General features: G+C 33.9%; 1 protein-coding gene across 1 annotated transcript; it reads left to right on the forward strand.

Annotated features, from left to right (window-relative positions):
• The first annotated feature begins 9,424 nt into the window (after positions 1 to 9,424).
• Positions 9,425 to 16,160, forward strand: LOC106106986 (homeobox protein GBX-2-like). The gene is made up of 3 exons (XM_013287651.1): positions 9,425 to 9,983; positions 15,091 to 15,284; positions 15,643 to 16,160. The coding sequence occupies exons 1-3, from the start codon at positions 9,593 to 9,595 to the stop codon at positions 16,057 to 16,059; spliced, it is 1,002 nt and encodes a 333-aa protein (XP_013143105.1). The 5' UTR covers positions 9,425 to 9,592; the 3' UTR covers positions 16,060 to 16,160.

Here is a 16,160-nt window from a genome sequence, read left to right on the forward strand (position 1 = left end):
CTGACGTGTTTGCCATTTTTTGGTTCCATTTCATGAAGTGTCACTTTTATTCGAAAAATGAATTTCCATTATAACCTGGAGTTGTATTTTGATACAATAAGAATAAAATATTCTTAATATCTCATCTGTTTTACACTTAAAAAGTTAAATTATATTACTAAAGAAAAAAACGAACCGAATGTACAAAAACATTTTGACAAAACGACCTAATAAATTCTATTATCAAATGCTCCTTGTCTTTGCTTACCTACATGTGACCTTGTACGATTATTCAATGCATGATAATGTTAAACTTTGTGTTTTTACTATCCGTCACAAGATGTCGCTAGTAGAACAAGATTTTACGATATTTCACATCAAATATGAGCTTAAGCTCAGGAAACGTGGCCAAGAGCGGGTTTGATTTTGTTAATCATAACTTTGTTTATACAAATGTTATCTTCAAAAAAGGATATTGTATGCTTTACACACTTATTTTTCATTAAATGAAGTCCAAAAAAATGATAATTAGCTAGCTATTATTGATTACGACCAAGAAACTTCGAATCGTACTTTTACATATTTTATATAGAAAGAAGAAAACATTGAAGGGAGTGAGAAGAGCTCCCTCTTAACAAAATACACGTTGTAAATGAAAATGAATATCAGAAAGACGCATTCTTCATTTGAAGATGATAAACATTATGAAATTTTCTTTAAAACAGGTAAAAAATCTCTGCGTGGCTGATCCACTACTTAGCACTTACTCCTATTAGAACTGGCATAGTTGCTAACCAGCGGCCACCTTAGCTAGCGAGAATATAATACCCAGAAAATATGCTTATAAAAAAATTGTAAACCATAAAATAGACACTTAAATTATTAATTGGCTCATTTACAATGTTTATATAATGTCAAGATGATTTACTTTACAAAAGAGACTTAGTGCCTGTATAAATAACCTCCGCAGCAATTAACCAATTTGTATACGAAGATGTGCAGCTGACAACACTACGCTCGACTTACTGTTCTTTATTACTCTGGCAACATTTTAGTGTCTCTTTGAAAATGGAAACGAAAATTGCGCCCTAAAACTGAAATGAGGCGCGAAATGCGGTGACGGATTCGCGCCTTTGCGAGAGCTAAAAATGAACACCTTTCGACAACTCTGTGCGGGACAAATGGATAAGTAAAAGATAAGTATTAGTTTTATTGCCTTCAGAAGTTTGTGGAAGTCCGCAGCCGGAGCAAATAATAAAAACACAATTTTCAAACAACATATTTATCGAGAAATAAAATATTTTGACAAAATTAATCTTTTTCCACCAAACTTATTGTTTTATAGAAAATTATCTTTCTCCAGTATGTTCTTCTAGACTGTCTTTTATCTCCATCTTCGAAATCCGCCCAGCCGTTTAGGAAACAAACTATTAACAAACATTTAACCATCCATCCATCTAAACTTTCGTATTTATAATATTAGTATGATTAGGAAGATACAAACGATTGCTATAATTAGATAAGCTAAGCGCTGTAAACGACAAGAATAAGAAAAGTAGTTTTTTTATATGATGAACAGAGTACTTTTTAACATGTTAAAGTTGTTAATTTAAAATTACAAACACAAAAACCCGCCCATACCGATGCGTCAAAGTGACAGCGCGGCTCGACGGAAGCGTTTGCGATCGTCGCTCGTTAGGCATTGATGACTTTGTTAATTGTTATTTAGCACCGAATTAGATTTAAAGCCGCCACTGACGTGTGAATTGATTGTTTTCGAACGCCGTGTTTCATTTGCGGTATGCTAATTTGAATTCTTCTTCTGTTATATGCCTGTTAGTTATTTGGATTTTTTTTTCTTTACTTGTTTTTACCTTTTTATTTTGTGTGCCAGTATTCTTATAGAGATTCCAATAAAGCGAAAAAACACAAATATTGTTATAGATAAAGGGAATAATTTGTACTCAGTCTCCCTTAATGGAGGCGAATACTTAGCTTAATGGTCACTAAGAGTTTTTACTACGTTTAACACTAAGTTTAATGTTGGGTTTAGAAGATATAATAGCAATGTTTATATGTTTTTATGTTTATTTTGCTAATAAAATCTGTTTTGATGATAATGGCTCAACTATATTTATAGATAGCGATTGGTCGATTTTATTACCGAAGAATCGATCGCATTACCAAAATAAATGACTAAGGTATCATTAAGGGCGGCCAGTTTCATGATGGGGTGACAAACACAGCGGAGTATTTGCCGAGGGGTTGGCAACGGAACCCTAAATTCAATGCTTAAGCACGCTACGGAACCACGTATTAACAAATTATACGTATTATCTGCCTTGAGTGTGTTTAGCAGAGTTATGAAATTTATAGAGGTTACTTTTATCTGTAGTAGTCAATATTATAAACAGGAAATATTTGTATTTTACTCAACTTTGTGTAAATTGTAATATAAGCAATCATCTATTTTCAAATACTACGGAAGACCAGCACATGTGCTGAGTTTTTTCAAACAAATAAATGTATTTGTATTTTAGGATGTATTGAAGTAACTCAAAAACTACTGGACCGATTTTAAAAATTCTTTAACTGTTAGAATGGTAATTTATCTGTGTGTAACATAGATATTTTATTAATTTCACGCGGACAAAGTAGCGAACAACAGTTAGTAATTAAACAAACAATAATTAACAGTAATCTTCATTTAATTATTAGACAATGTCTTTCTTTATATACGAGTAGTTAGTATATAGCTAAAAAGTTGATGCGTCTTTAATCCATGGATAAAATATGTTGATTTCACATTATTTGTATATACTTTCGATAATTAAACAATACTAGCAGCAGTATATAGTATATGATAAAATTTCTCAAATGTGTGAAAATTGTAATTTGCCAAGTCTATAATTTCTTTGGTCAACACGGTAGGCATTTACATTGAACTGTACCGTTCAATTACTAACAAATACACTGACAGGAACTACTTATTATATTTTAACCTCTTTCTAATTGAACGTTGTAGTCGCGTTGTATTGTTACTATCGAATATTTGAACAAATTTGTTGTTATTATGTCTTCGTATGTCTTCACCTCAATATTATTTGTTCGTTTTTGTACCATTGATAATTGGTAAAAGACAATCTTCAATCCACCACTGAAAAATTTTGTGCGATGAAAGGATATTGCTGCATGCAATGTAATGCTTTCATTCATTTCTTTCATTCCGTTCCATTCCATCGCATTTAATTTTATTTTAATAAATTCATTGTTTTAACGCTGAAGATACTATTACCACCAAAATCCAAATTTTACGTAGATTTACGAGTAGACCGTGGTTTATAAAATAACATGTACCTTTTCTATACTCAGCGGTAATTATTTGTGTCAACAGACATGTTGTTTATTATAACAATGGACATCGTTCTCTTGTAATTACGTTTCAATATTTATTCGATAACAGTCTACAAATTGCTTGACAAGTTCGATTAGAGACTTTAAATTTAGGTATAAACGTTTTATAGTGTAGTTGTTGTCTCTAACAAAAATGATGTTTTATGCAAGTTTATCGAGAATTAAAAACTTAGTATAGCCTTAGAAGGTTACAATTCATTTTCAGGTTTTGTATTTTCTGAACTAAAAGTTGTACCGTAAAGTGGAAATGTTTCTGATGCCAAAAGATATTGCTTTTGTATAAGAAAAGAAATGTGATTCATTTAACCCAATATGGCAACCACAATTTCGCGCTGTGATGTTGACAGTTCGACGGAAGGGGCGTGGCTTCCGGCCGCGTTCCGTTTTACCTAAATGCGCGGCGGAGAGACGACACAATCCATTAAATATCGTCCAGCCAAATGTGAACTTTCAGAAAGTTGTGCCAACAAAAATATTTATATTCCCAACCAAACAATTAATATGATTAGCATTGTTGAAAATAAATATCAATCTGGTGTTTAAAAAAATAATCTTACGATAAAGAATATGTCTCAAAATCTCTTTGAGATTTGAAATAATATGGTACTTCTTTATAGTCCATTTTACACTGGTCGTTTTACCTAATGGGGTAATTAATATTGTCACAATTTATTGCACGGAACCAAAGGACAGCAGACAGCGTAATGTAAGGATATTATCGTAAATGATTTTATTTTGTCGCTAATGGTATCCTTATAAATAAGTTTAGCTTATAGGCTGAACTTACGATAATTTAGATTACTAAACTATAATTTACACTTTACTAGTACAACTTAAAACATGTTTTAGATAATTACTCGTCGATACCAATGATATTAAGTGTAATAAGTATTTCCATCCATATATATTCATGTTTTGATCATATTAGTTAAGATCGTGGTTACGCAACATCCGAGAGTGGACAGGAATTGCAAGTGCCGCCCAACTGTTTTGCCTTGCAAGAGATAAAGTCATATTTGGAGAACTGACCGCAAACCTTCTCTAGTCGGAGAAGCACCTTAAGAAGAATAAGAAGTAGAAAATAAGATCCAAATGTACCAAGGTGGTTTATACAAATTACAAAAGCTGTTAAACACGTATAGTTACTCTCTTTCAAAGCATAGATAGCACAAATCACATAGCTTCAATGCATAAAAGTTCGGACATAATCTATTCGGCACATACATCATAATTTACTCATGAACATAGAAGGCTACTTGCTGAGATTTTTTTTCTTATATATCTTTGATTTTAAAATTTCTTATCTCTTATCTTACTAATATTATAATAAATACGAAAGGTAAGAATGGATGAATGTTTGTTAGAGTTTGTAGCCTAAACGGCTGAACGGATCTCAATGTTGGACAAAGATGTAGACCTTGTTATTTTAATTCCACGCGAACGGAGTAGCGAGCGAAAGCTAGTACATAAATATCCGATGGAGTCCGGGGCGGAAACTGTAGCGGGAAAGTTAAGTGGCGTATCGCAGACCTATAAATCAGCGGTTAGTTTGTCGCGTCTGGGGTGAAATCGTATCACTGACATTTTATATTAAAAATAGTCTCTAAAATTAATAAAACCACGGAACCTATTTCAAATATTAATAATAATGAACTGTTTAAACTCTTTCATTGACTCTTTTTTAATTTCAGCACCTAGATTGAAATAATTAAAATGTTTATAATGCCGGTTATGTGAGGCAAGTTATTTTAGTTTAACGTTGACATCCATGTCTTAATTAGATGCGTTTATGGTAACACTAATTACGCTAAAGCTTAATTAGATAATTATGTGATTGTTGATGGAAACATCTTATTATAACCTTAAGGAGGTTACATGATTTTATTATCTTATATAAAAAAGGTAAAGTCCGTAAAAAATTACATATCGTTTTAAAGAGTATAGGTGTATTTTTAGAATGACTACTCAGGATTGTAAAAGGATGTGTTTATTATCATATTTAATTGAATGAATTCTTGACGAAAATTGCTTTAGTATAAAAATTAAATATTGATTTTGCGTTATGCATTGAACTGTTATAAATAAGCACTGACATTAACAAACAAATCACATTAAAAAGCGTTACAGTAGCGCCATTCCAAATTCAAATTCGCCATTCCCCCGTGTCGAGTCCCGTGCAGTCGTGTCACATCACTACTCGAACGCACTTACAGCGCGTGACTAACGCTAATGAATATGACAAACTTACAAACCATTTCTAAACCTCTGATTAATCCTTAATGTTATTGAAATAAGGTATATTATCAATTGTTTATTCATTTTTTGAAACGCACAAACGCTAGAAGGGCTTCACTACAATATCGCGTTCTCGATTTTGAAATAAACGTCGTCTTTTGACGTTTCTGACAACTCTAACTTAGGGCTCGAAAACAATTGTGCTGTCGTTAAATTGTTATGGTTTTTTTGTGATAATTTCATAAAATCATTCAGATCAGATGTAAAGTGTATATTTCTTCTAATTTTTATTGTAGTTATTTTGATTTTTTAGTAGTTTGCATTACCGTTTATCTTAGTTAAAAAATAATCAACGTAATGATTATTCTCTTTATGAAATAACGATAAAGTAGGAACAATAAAATAGTAATTCAATATTTTATAGGGAATGTTAACACTGTAATTGATTCTAGTTTTTAATCGACTTGCCAAAAAATTCAGGATCTCAATTCGTGTGTATTTTCCATGATGTCCTGAGATGTTTTAAGTGATATTTATGTTGTTATCTCGCGTTTACCTAAATTTAAAACTAAAACCATGTACATATTTCATTTGTGGTGATACTATTTAATAATCGACTAGAATTCACAAATGACCGTTGTGTTAACGCGCGACGATCACATCCTTAATGAATGAAAATTGCTTTCGAAAAAAAGTCTTCGTTCGAACTTCTAACCGTATTAGAGCGACCAATGAGAGTTCAGATTCGTGATTACTGGGAGTGACTGTGCTCATTACTTACGTACATACGACACGATAGAAATATATTCATCTCTTTCGTGTTAGCCCTTACAAGTTTCGTGCGAAAGGAATAGAGATGATTTGATTATGAGAAGCAATTTGGCCGGATCGTTGGGCACGCAGCGTTCGCAGCGTGTTTTAATATTTAATTTTATGGTCATATTAACGTTGTTATGAATAAGTTGATTCTATTATGCCAGATTTATGCGGGGGTGCGTTAATGGTGCACGTCTATTATGAGATTAATGGCTGGAAATGAAATTGTTGGGAAATTTGTTTATTGTTTTTGAATGTAAACTCGTAGTATTTATAGTTTTGTTTTTAGTTTTTACTAAGTGAAAGACTTTAACTTTTTTACTGAACATTACGATAATGTTTTGACGTGAACTTTTCCTTGTGCCTTGCTATAGCCTAAGCCTTTTTATAACATTTTTTTATTATTTGCCGGCATGTAACAAATACCTACCGTTCATAGGTATTGGTATACGTAGGCATTTAGCATAGTAATGTTCATGTTTTAAAAGCGAACGTGCGTTCTGCCCCTTGTCTTCATTTAAATGCCATTCAATACATACAAATGCAATAATTTAAAATTAAAATAGCATTTTTTTGTATCGAGACCATTATTTATATTGATTAGCATAGTCGTAAATTTGTTTTAATCTTAGTAAAGTATTTTAAAACCGCGAAAATAGTTAAATACAACGTATCTTATAGGTGTCGTTGCTGACAATTTGACGTATAGAGTTTTTCCTAGTCTAGTCTCGTTCAAAGTTCTCACGTGTCTATGAATTAGCCTCCCAAATAGACTTCGCGAACGGAATGTCTATTTGATGGCAATAAAATAAAAACAATAGATCATTAAAAAATGTAATAAACGAATTTAAAAATGGTCACAGAGTAATCATTGCAAGTTACAAAAGAAAAAAAATCCTGAACAAAAATTACATTCGCTGTTTGGTAAACATGGCCAGTTACATTTCTCACTAAATCGCTAAAGCTCAGTGCAAATGCGCTTTGTGTTCCGACGGACATCGCGTAACCCTGACCATACACCGAACCATAAACTATAAACCATAATCCATTAATTAAAAATTATAGTACTACTTAACTATTAAAACAAAGATGAGTACTATAGCCTATGTATTCTTTCAGTCCTCTACAACAATGCTAATTTTCAACGAGATCCGTTCAGGCGTTTAGGCTACAAATTCTAACGGACATCTATCCGTTCATCTAAATTCTCGCATTTATAATATTAGTAAGATTAAGGGCCTGTCCCACCACTGGCTAAAAGAGGCTAAGAAAGCTTAAAAATGACGTCACTGTCAGATAAAGAAACAAAATCAGATATTGCCATCACATATTTTACACCTTGGATTATTAGACAATTTGGTGGGATAGGCCCTAAAAGTAGTAAATTATGGGCATGTATTTTAGTGTAGGCATCAGTAGTCGTAATCGAATATAACCCGCTCATCCTTAACTTGAACTTTCATGAGTTCAAAAGGATTCAGTACCCTTACTGAAATACAATGAAGTAAACCGTGGTTTACAATTAGTGTAATATAGTCCTTTACAAAAGTTTTAATAAGCTAATAGTTACAGAGTTTTAAAAATACACAAATTAAAATATCAAACACACGACAGTGAAAAGCACTATTTTCTTAACTCAATTATTGAAATTCGAGTTTTTGCTGTATGCTTGTATATTTTTTACCTATACCTATTATTGTATAGGTATAGGTAAAAATATATATATATATATTGAAGTAGGTTGACTTCATATTATTGTATGCACCTAATTTACTGTTAATTTATAAATTCAATTACAAATTAGTTAGAATTGATTGAAAAACAAAGAAATCTTTCACGCCTTGACACCTCACAAAAGTCCAACAAACACATATAACACGGAGCCAAGTGTAACTAGATAAACTTTAAAATGTCCGAGTTATCGCTTTAATAAAACACAAGATCAAATATCACATTGTCGATATATTAGCGAGGGACGAAATAGCTACAATCAATTTGAGGCTGGCCCTCTGGCGTCGCTAAGTGACGCCGGGGTTAGCGCCAAATTGTTCTCTAATGACAACAGACTGCGGATGCCGCGTTCACATCTTCTAATTCAATGGAAAACTATTGAGAAAACATTTGTCCAATCAATAAGGAAACTTTTGATAAGTCATACATGACCTAAGATATTTAAATAACTATCGTTTTTAAAGCGGTAAAGCCTGGACGTTAGTTTTTCATGAATAATTACGTGATTGAAATAACAAAGTACTGAAGTGAAATTAGTGTTAATAAGTTCTCTGTCTGTGATGAGGGAGATGCCATAAATTATTCCATCTTCTTTTATTATTTGTGTCTTTTGTGATGTGATAAGATTCACAAAGCAGTGTATACTCTCAATTGAGTTAAAATCTGTAAAAAAATTTTCTTAGATGTAACTTTAAAAATCCATCCAAACGGGGCACGAAGCAATGAATTAGTAACGCTGACATTGGCAAAACTTCTGATCGCCACCAATTATCATGATACTTCAGTCGTCTACAGCTCTACAGAGATCATTATTGTGCTCTCCCTCTAACATTAGATTAAAAACTAGTACCGTCCTTATCACACGTTGCTACTAAGGAACCTTAATAGCTTCTGCTTTGCTTCTTAAAGGGCATATGATTGTTACAAGTTAAACGAATAAAATCCGTTGCCATTGTGTCTTAAAGTTAAATTTAAATAGTAGAGTTCAAATAAAAAGAACGAGGAATTTTCATTGAAACAGAAACCTTATAGCTCTTTAGTTAAGATTGGATTTTATTTAGCAAAGTATGCACTTTAGATGTACGGACATAGAATGCAGGTTGTAATCGAAGTGGTGTTAGTGCTATTGTAATAAAGTTTACATTCGCTCCGCAGAGGCTTGTCAACTACACGTTATAGATCAGTGACAACACCCCGTATGTAGGCGTGGCGGGTGCGAACGCTGAAGTATGCGAGTATATCACCACAATGCCGATACGAACGCACGCGTCGTACGTTCCGTAATCTATTCGGACGACAATGTTAACCCAACAGTGGGAAAGTGTCCAAGTGTTAAAAATATAGACTAGGTTAAGAAATCGTTAACTAAAAGCAATAATTAGAAGCAATAATAAGTTTAATTAAGAAAGTGTGTGAAATGGAATCCGAAGTAGAGAAGACTCAGACCAAGAAGAAGGAACCAAGGCCGTTTTCTATCGAATCTATAATAGGCAATACGGATAGAAAGTCGCCGGATATAGATATAGAGAATAACCTGTCGGAAAATTCTAAAAATTCAGATGATGAACCGGAACGTAGTGAAGATTTCAACCGGATGAGATATTATTTGAACGCGCCGTTTTTGCATCAGAGTGGTGTCAGTTTTCCGTTTCTACTCGGATATCCGGAGCCGTGGCTGAGCCGGGTATTAGGGTCGAATGTAGCAACACAAAATACAGTTACAGAAAGTAGAGAAGAAGAAAGGAGAGAGAGTCCGTTGAGTGTAGGCAGTGAAGTGGAAAGTGATGGTGCAGAAGAAAATGCTCATGGTAAGATCCATCCCAGTGTTTCAACATTTAAAAAAAAAATTCATTTAAAAGACATCATCATTAATGCTGGATTTCTGAAGTTTCTACTTGTTTTTTCATCACCTGGCGATTCGATAATGTTAGGTTGTCTTATATTTTAACCGAGTAATATTCAAGTTACGTAGTTCGGAAACCCTTTTTCATGGATTTTGATAAATTTGAACCAAACCAAACCAAGGTTGGTTTTGGATCGATAACCAAAAACACTAACGAATAGTTAAACAAAGCTAGAAAACCGGCCGTAATTAAGGTAACTATTAATTGAAGACCGTAAAAGTCTCTTTTGGAACCAACTTAATTTTTTAATAGACAACAGAATAGCCAAAAGTAACATCGAATATAATGCAAAATGAAGCGCGATATTAAAACAAAGGAGGGTCAAATACGACTTGATGGTCAATCAATAAGTGGTAGTTAAGTAACACGTTGCGTAATTACATATTCATCATCATCTTCTTATCCTACCCCCGTAGGGTCGGCGCAACAGGTTTTAGGTAATTACATATTACCTACGTCATTAAAAAGAAACATGCCTGATTACAGATTATACTTAAAAAAACTAAAAGCCGATAATATCAGCACAACTTTGATTTAACTATCGGAAAAGTAAAATACAGAAAAAAATACATATTACTTCATGAATTCCTTTAAATTAATATTATACTTACATATTTCTGCATAAACCGAACTATACATGTTCTAAAATCTCTCCGATTATGTTTTTATAGATAGATGATGAGTATCTATCTTGAAAGTTAGTGAATTTATTAAACAGCTATGATTACCTACTTATTTAAATTTCTGTGTATCAATCTAAAGTTAAAAGTGCGACGGCGGTGCGTCTCATGGTGAAGCGTTTTTTTTTTTGACTGAATGGCCACTGTTTGCCTTTAAAAGGCATTTACAGATTCACCGGGCTTGAGGTGGTCGAGCACAGATGGCGCTTAGCCTAAACCTCGTTTATGAGTAACTAAGTTCGAGGGCTCCTTCAGGAGCCTGGGCATGAGCCGTTACTCCGTTATTATTACCGGATTGGGAGGCCACCGAGCTCTTAAATCGCTTCGGTGGACGCACCGCACTTCGTGGTCCTTTGCCGCTTTGACGAAATTTTTTTCGGAAAAATAAAATAATCTAGTTAGATTACTTTTACGATGTTTCAAGTTTGAAACATCTTAAAAAGAGTTTGCTACGAGATCTAGAAGTCGAAAGATACCGTTCACTAAACATTTTTGTTAATTTCTTACAGAAATACGGTAAAAAAAACTACTGGTCCTCAAAAGTAAAACATCGATCCCTTTAATGATGTTACAAAACAACTACTATACTCCCTTTTATAAAATTTAAATACTTAAGTTAGCTGTTTGTCTAATGTTTTTCTTCTACATCCTATTACCTTAGAGCAATATAATGTCGAATACACGAAACATCATTTAAATATGCAACAGCGTCTTAAATGATAAGGCTACGCTTAATCTTCAAATTATTTCAATGACGTCTATCAAATTATAAGCGTCGCTTACGAAGCGAAATATTTTAGCTTCGTTTCAGTATTTGGCCGCTAGACGTTTGCACTTCAAATGTTCACAATGTCTACCAATACCTCAATGAATACTAAACTATCACACGCCTATTACAATCCGAACAAAACGAAATTCCATAAATCTATAATTAGTAACGGCTTCTTGAAATTGGAAGTGGGAAAAAATAATACACTCGAATGGCATCTGTACCGTGAAATTGTCGCATTTCCGAACGCTATACGAGTACTCTCGTTTGGCGCGAATTTATACTATTTGACAGCTGTCTTCTGACTAAATACCATGACTGTTTATGAATACAGGTATTAGAGACAGTTTTTTTTATAACATCAAAAACGTTAGTTACTAAATTTAAAATCCCTTAACACTGTCTAAAACGCAGAAAAATGATGATAAATATATTATTAAGAAGTTTTTTTGCAACAATTGGTTTTACTATTCTTAAATTAGTTAATTAAAAATTTAGTTTTATCAAAGTAATATCGTACTAAATAATGTATGAAATGAATTTACAGATGGCCAAAATTTAATACGTTATTTTGGATCAGAATTAGATCGATATATAATCGTTAAGTCGTTTATACAAAGTGTCTGTAATATGTTTTTATGATGATCACTTTTTTTACTTTGTTTCTCTTGCTATTTGTGTTTAATAACAAAACACGATCCCGTCGGCAACATTGGCCTATAGAAATTTGAGCACGAACACTTCGAATTTCCTTGACACATTGCTTCCCATCTTCTAATACAGTCTATTCCGTTTATGATATCGAAGGGAAATAACTAAGACGTTACACAAACCAGATGTCATACATTTAATAGGATTAGGTCCGAAAAGCTTTTTCAGAATTTCATTGAATTTTCTACGAAATGTTTTGTATGTCATCCGCTTTCATGCCTTCAAAACTCCTGTTTTTATTATATGCTATGCGGAGTCATATGTATGTTACTGTTCTGTAAGGAGTATGTTCACATTTGTAGCTGTTCTATTTAAAAAGGGATTTAGGTGATATTCTCTTAATATTATATCTATTGATAAACTGGTTCTAAATCGCAAGGTAAGAAGGTTTAGAAGTGGTAGAGCCCGCTTTGACATCTTCGCACGAATGGGTCGGCTGGCCCGGCACGACCACATAGAAAACAGGCGTGAAGTGGAAGCAATTCCGCGTCTCGTCTGATGAGTGTGGTGCCGGAGGCCTAATTTTAGTCCCTTTCCCATTCCACCCTCTTCTTAAGAGGAAAGGATGGAAAGGAATGAACGGTGGAGGAGACGCATAGGAAGGGGAAATGTCCTCTTTATGTGCGTCTCCTCCTCCGTCAATTGAGGGTAGGCAACGCATCTGTAGTTGCGGATGTTTATGGGCAGCAATCGCTTTCCATTTCGGCCGCTTGCTCGTTTACCACCTTTTATAATAAAAAAAAATGTAAAACATAAATAAATGTTCTTCCAAACTTTGTTCTACATCTATTCACAATTGAAAAGACATCTGTTCAACCATTTAGACGGTATACTCTAACAAACATCCATCCATCTACATAAACTTTTGCATTTATAATGTTAGTAAGAAGTAAGATAACTTAGGAACGTTACAACGAAATACATCGGTAAGGTTAAACATTTCAGCGATAATTTCCATTCAATACGACACCTGTAAAATGCGAATGTTAAATAATTTTCTACAAGACTTGTCGAAAAAATAAATTCAAACGCGACGCGCCATTTCAAGAATCGTTTGTTTGCGGTTCGGCGAATTTTTCCCGCCAAAACGGTGTGAAAAATTTAAACAGATTCGGAACGTGACGGCCATATCTAGTGACGTCCACTTACCGAAATTTACCGATAAATATCCCATTTGAACGAAACTGCATTTTAAAAGTTCACAAGCGATTTAACTTCGCCGCTCGCCTTCTAATAGGGTTACCACGATTTTAATACGAAAAAAACTGAAAGCTTTTATCGAGACATTGTTTTAAAACATTTTTTTTATAGTTGTTATCAAGTGTTATAATACCAAATGTCTTTAGTCACTTTTATTACTTATCTAGCGCTTTGTCCTTGATTACTTTTTAAGTTCGATTTAATTTGAGAATTTCATTATGAAAAAATGTATTCATGGTTACCCTATCCCGATCGTACTATTTACGAATGCGTTCCAAATTCGACATTTAAAATTCAGATCGCGGCCAAATGGCGGGAACTGAGCTTTATGCTTCTACAATATTATTTTAACAATCAATAACTGTGTTTATTCCTTACTGTCAACATATAAGGTTTATATTCGATCCAATGTTACCGCAAAATGTAACTTTACCATATTCTTACAATTCATTTGGCGCGTTCGATAACTGTCAATCGTCGTCGAGTCGGCCATAAGAAGTCTATAATATATTTATTTGCAGAAGGGAGCGACTTTATGGATGTTTTTCCATGGAAATTGCACAATTGCACACGCGAATACGTAAAATTTGGACAATCGCTTTCTTGTTTAGCACTTTGTGGGCGCACATAAAATAACAATTCGTTGGTGGCGCTAAACGTGGCCACTTGAATACAAAAATAAGATTGAATGAAATCTTAAATATTTTAGAGATAGCCGTTATTAAAATTTATATTTTATTGAATTTGAGCTTGATATATGATGGACCAATATCACGGCCGCAATGTGAAGCGCAACATACTAACCTAAAAAAACACAGCCTTTTCATTGCATTGTCATACCAATACTGGCTTCTTTCTTTGTAGCAATCTTTATGTAATTAAATATAGAATTAATAGACAGATAGATAATCTATATTTTTTGATTTCCATGTAATCGTGGTAGAGTATGGCCTTGTCATAATGAGCTTTCATACGAGTAATAAAATCGTGGAAAAAAATATTCTCTTTGCAAATTTATGTAATAAAATTTATAATTCCTATTCACAAATATATTGTTATCCGAGGAACTTGAACAATTTGATCATTCATTGAATCGTAACATTTTATGGGGTAAATAAAACAGATACAAACAGTCACTCGGCATTTATTTTTTATGTATCATTAAGAGTCCAATCTAATAGCTCTGACGGGGACGTCTCAGATGAAATGGTCGATAAAAAACGATGGCCGAGAGCAGCGGCGTCAGCGCCACGCCCCCTGGCTGTTGCGGCCAGTGATTGCCAGAAGTCACAAACATTAGGACCTCGGAGATTTGAAAGAGGGTATCTTGGGATCGTTGCACTCAACAATATCAGCATTCTGACACAATTCTTGCTTACATGTAAATTTAGGATTTTCGAATAGTTTAGTTGTGAAATCGGAAATCGATAATGTTTAAATAAAATGACATGAGATGTCGTTTTCTGATACTGTGTATTTAACCGCATTGGTTAATTTAATTCTAAAACTTTAATTAAACCTGTTTCAATTATTTTTACTAAATTGGGAGTAATACTAGAGAATCTGCTTATGTTGGCGAGCGATAAACGCGAATATTTTGTTAATGTTTAAAAATCATTTTAACGTTTTAAAAGTTATTTTCTTTCTATAGGTAACGATTCGGAGCCGGATCTAGAAGATTCTAGCACGGACACTACGCGAGAGAACAACAAGGCGCGACGGCGTCGCACCGCGTTCACATCCGAACAGCTGCTAGAACTAGAGCGCGAGTTTCACGCCAAGAAGTACCTCAGCCTTACTGAGAGGTCACAGATCGCTTCTGCACTCAAGCTCAGCGAAGTACAGGTTAGTAGAACAAAAATTAATGTGGAAATCAATGATGACATGATCAAAAAGGAAGTGACGACTGAGATAGCGTATAATAGAGTTATTAGAGAGATAAGGAGAAAGATGATGATGATGATGATTAACATTGGCGTGGTAGGCCGTCGCTTCCGGTTTGGACGATGAAGTAGAAACTCGTGCTCGTGCCTGATCTGAAGAGTGATAATTTCAGCACAATTAGTTAGTTCTAAGACTCAGTCGACAACGAAACAAAAATCAAAATTGCTCGTCTTTTCGTCAGTCAATTTTTTTGGCATTTACGTTTTCTTTTTGTTCGGGATTTTTTTATTTTTTTGTAATATTCGGTATTTATTTTCAGGTTAAAATTTGGTTTCAAAACCGAAGAGCGAAATGGAAAAGAGTTAAAGCGGGTCTCGCTTCAGGGAGTCATTCAGGCGGGAAAAATGGATCGGGAACAAAAATTGTAGTACCAATACCTGTCCACGTAAATCGTTTCGCTGTAAGAACGCAACACCATCAAATGGAAAAGCAAAACGGCCTACAGTTTCGTTTAGACAGAACGCAGCCCTTGCCAGGAAGTTTATTGCAATCGCAAACATCAGCATTTTTGAGTGCGACGAAAGTTAATTCGGAAAACCGACAAGAACCGGTACTATTAAACCCCGTCTTAACTCGCAATTCTATTTATGATGCCAGTATGTCTGCCAGGTTGGCAACATTGAGTCAGACGACCACATTAAGGCACTATCCGAGTCAAAATGGTCGACACAGTTAATTATTTTTGGCGAAAAGTGTAGAGATCGTAGTGTATTATAAATAGTTTAATAAGTAAGAATATTGCCTAAAATATTATTGTAATAAGTTTATGGAAATAAA

This window comes from Papilio polytes, unplaced genomic scaffold (assembly GCF_000836215.1).
Source record: "Papilio polytes unplaced genomic scaffold, Ppol_1.0 DF822067.1, whole genome shotgun sequence".
Lineage (NCBI taxonomy): Eukaryota > Metazoa > Arthropoda > Insecta > Lepidoptera > Papilionidae > Papilio > Papilio polytes.

Excerpts from the sequence above, each read along its gene's own strand:
- LOC106106986 (XM_013287651.1), top strand. The coding sequence starts at position 9,593 with ATGGAATCCGAAGTAGAGAAGACTCAGACCAAGAAGAAGGAACCAAGG. Across the intron at positions 9,984-15,090 it reads TGCAGAAGAAAATGCTCATG|GTAACGATTCGGAGCCGGAT; the intron begins GTAAGATCCATC and ends TTCTTTCTATAG. Across the intron at positions 15,285-15,642 it reads TCAAGCTCAGCGAAGTACAG|GTTAAAATTTGGTTTCAAAA; the intron begins GTTAGTAGAACA and ends ATTTATTTTCAG.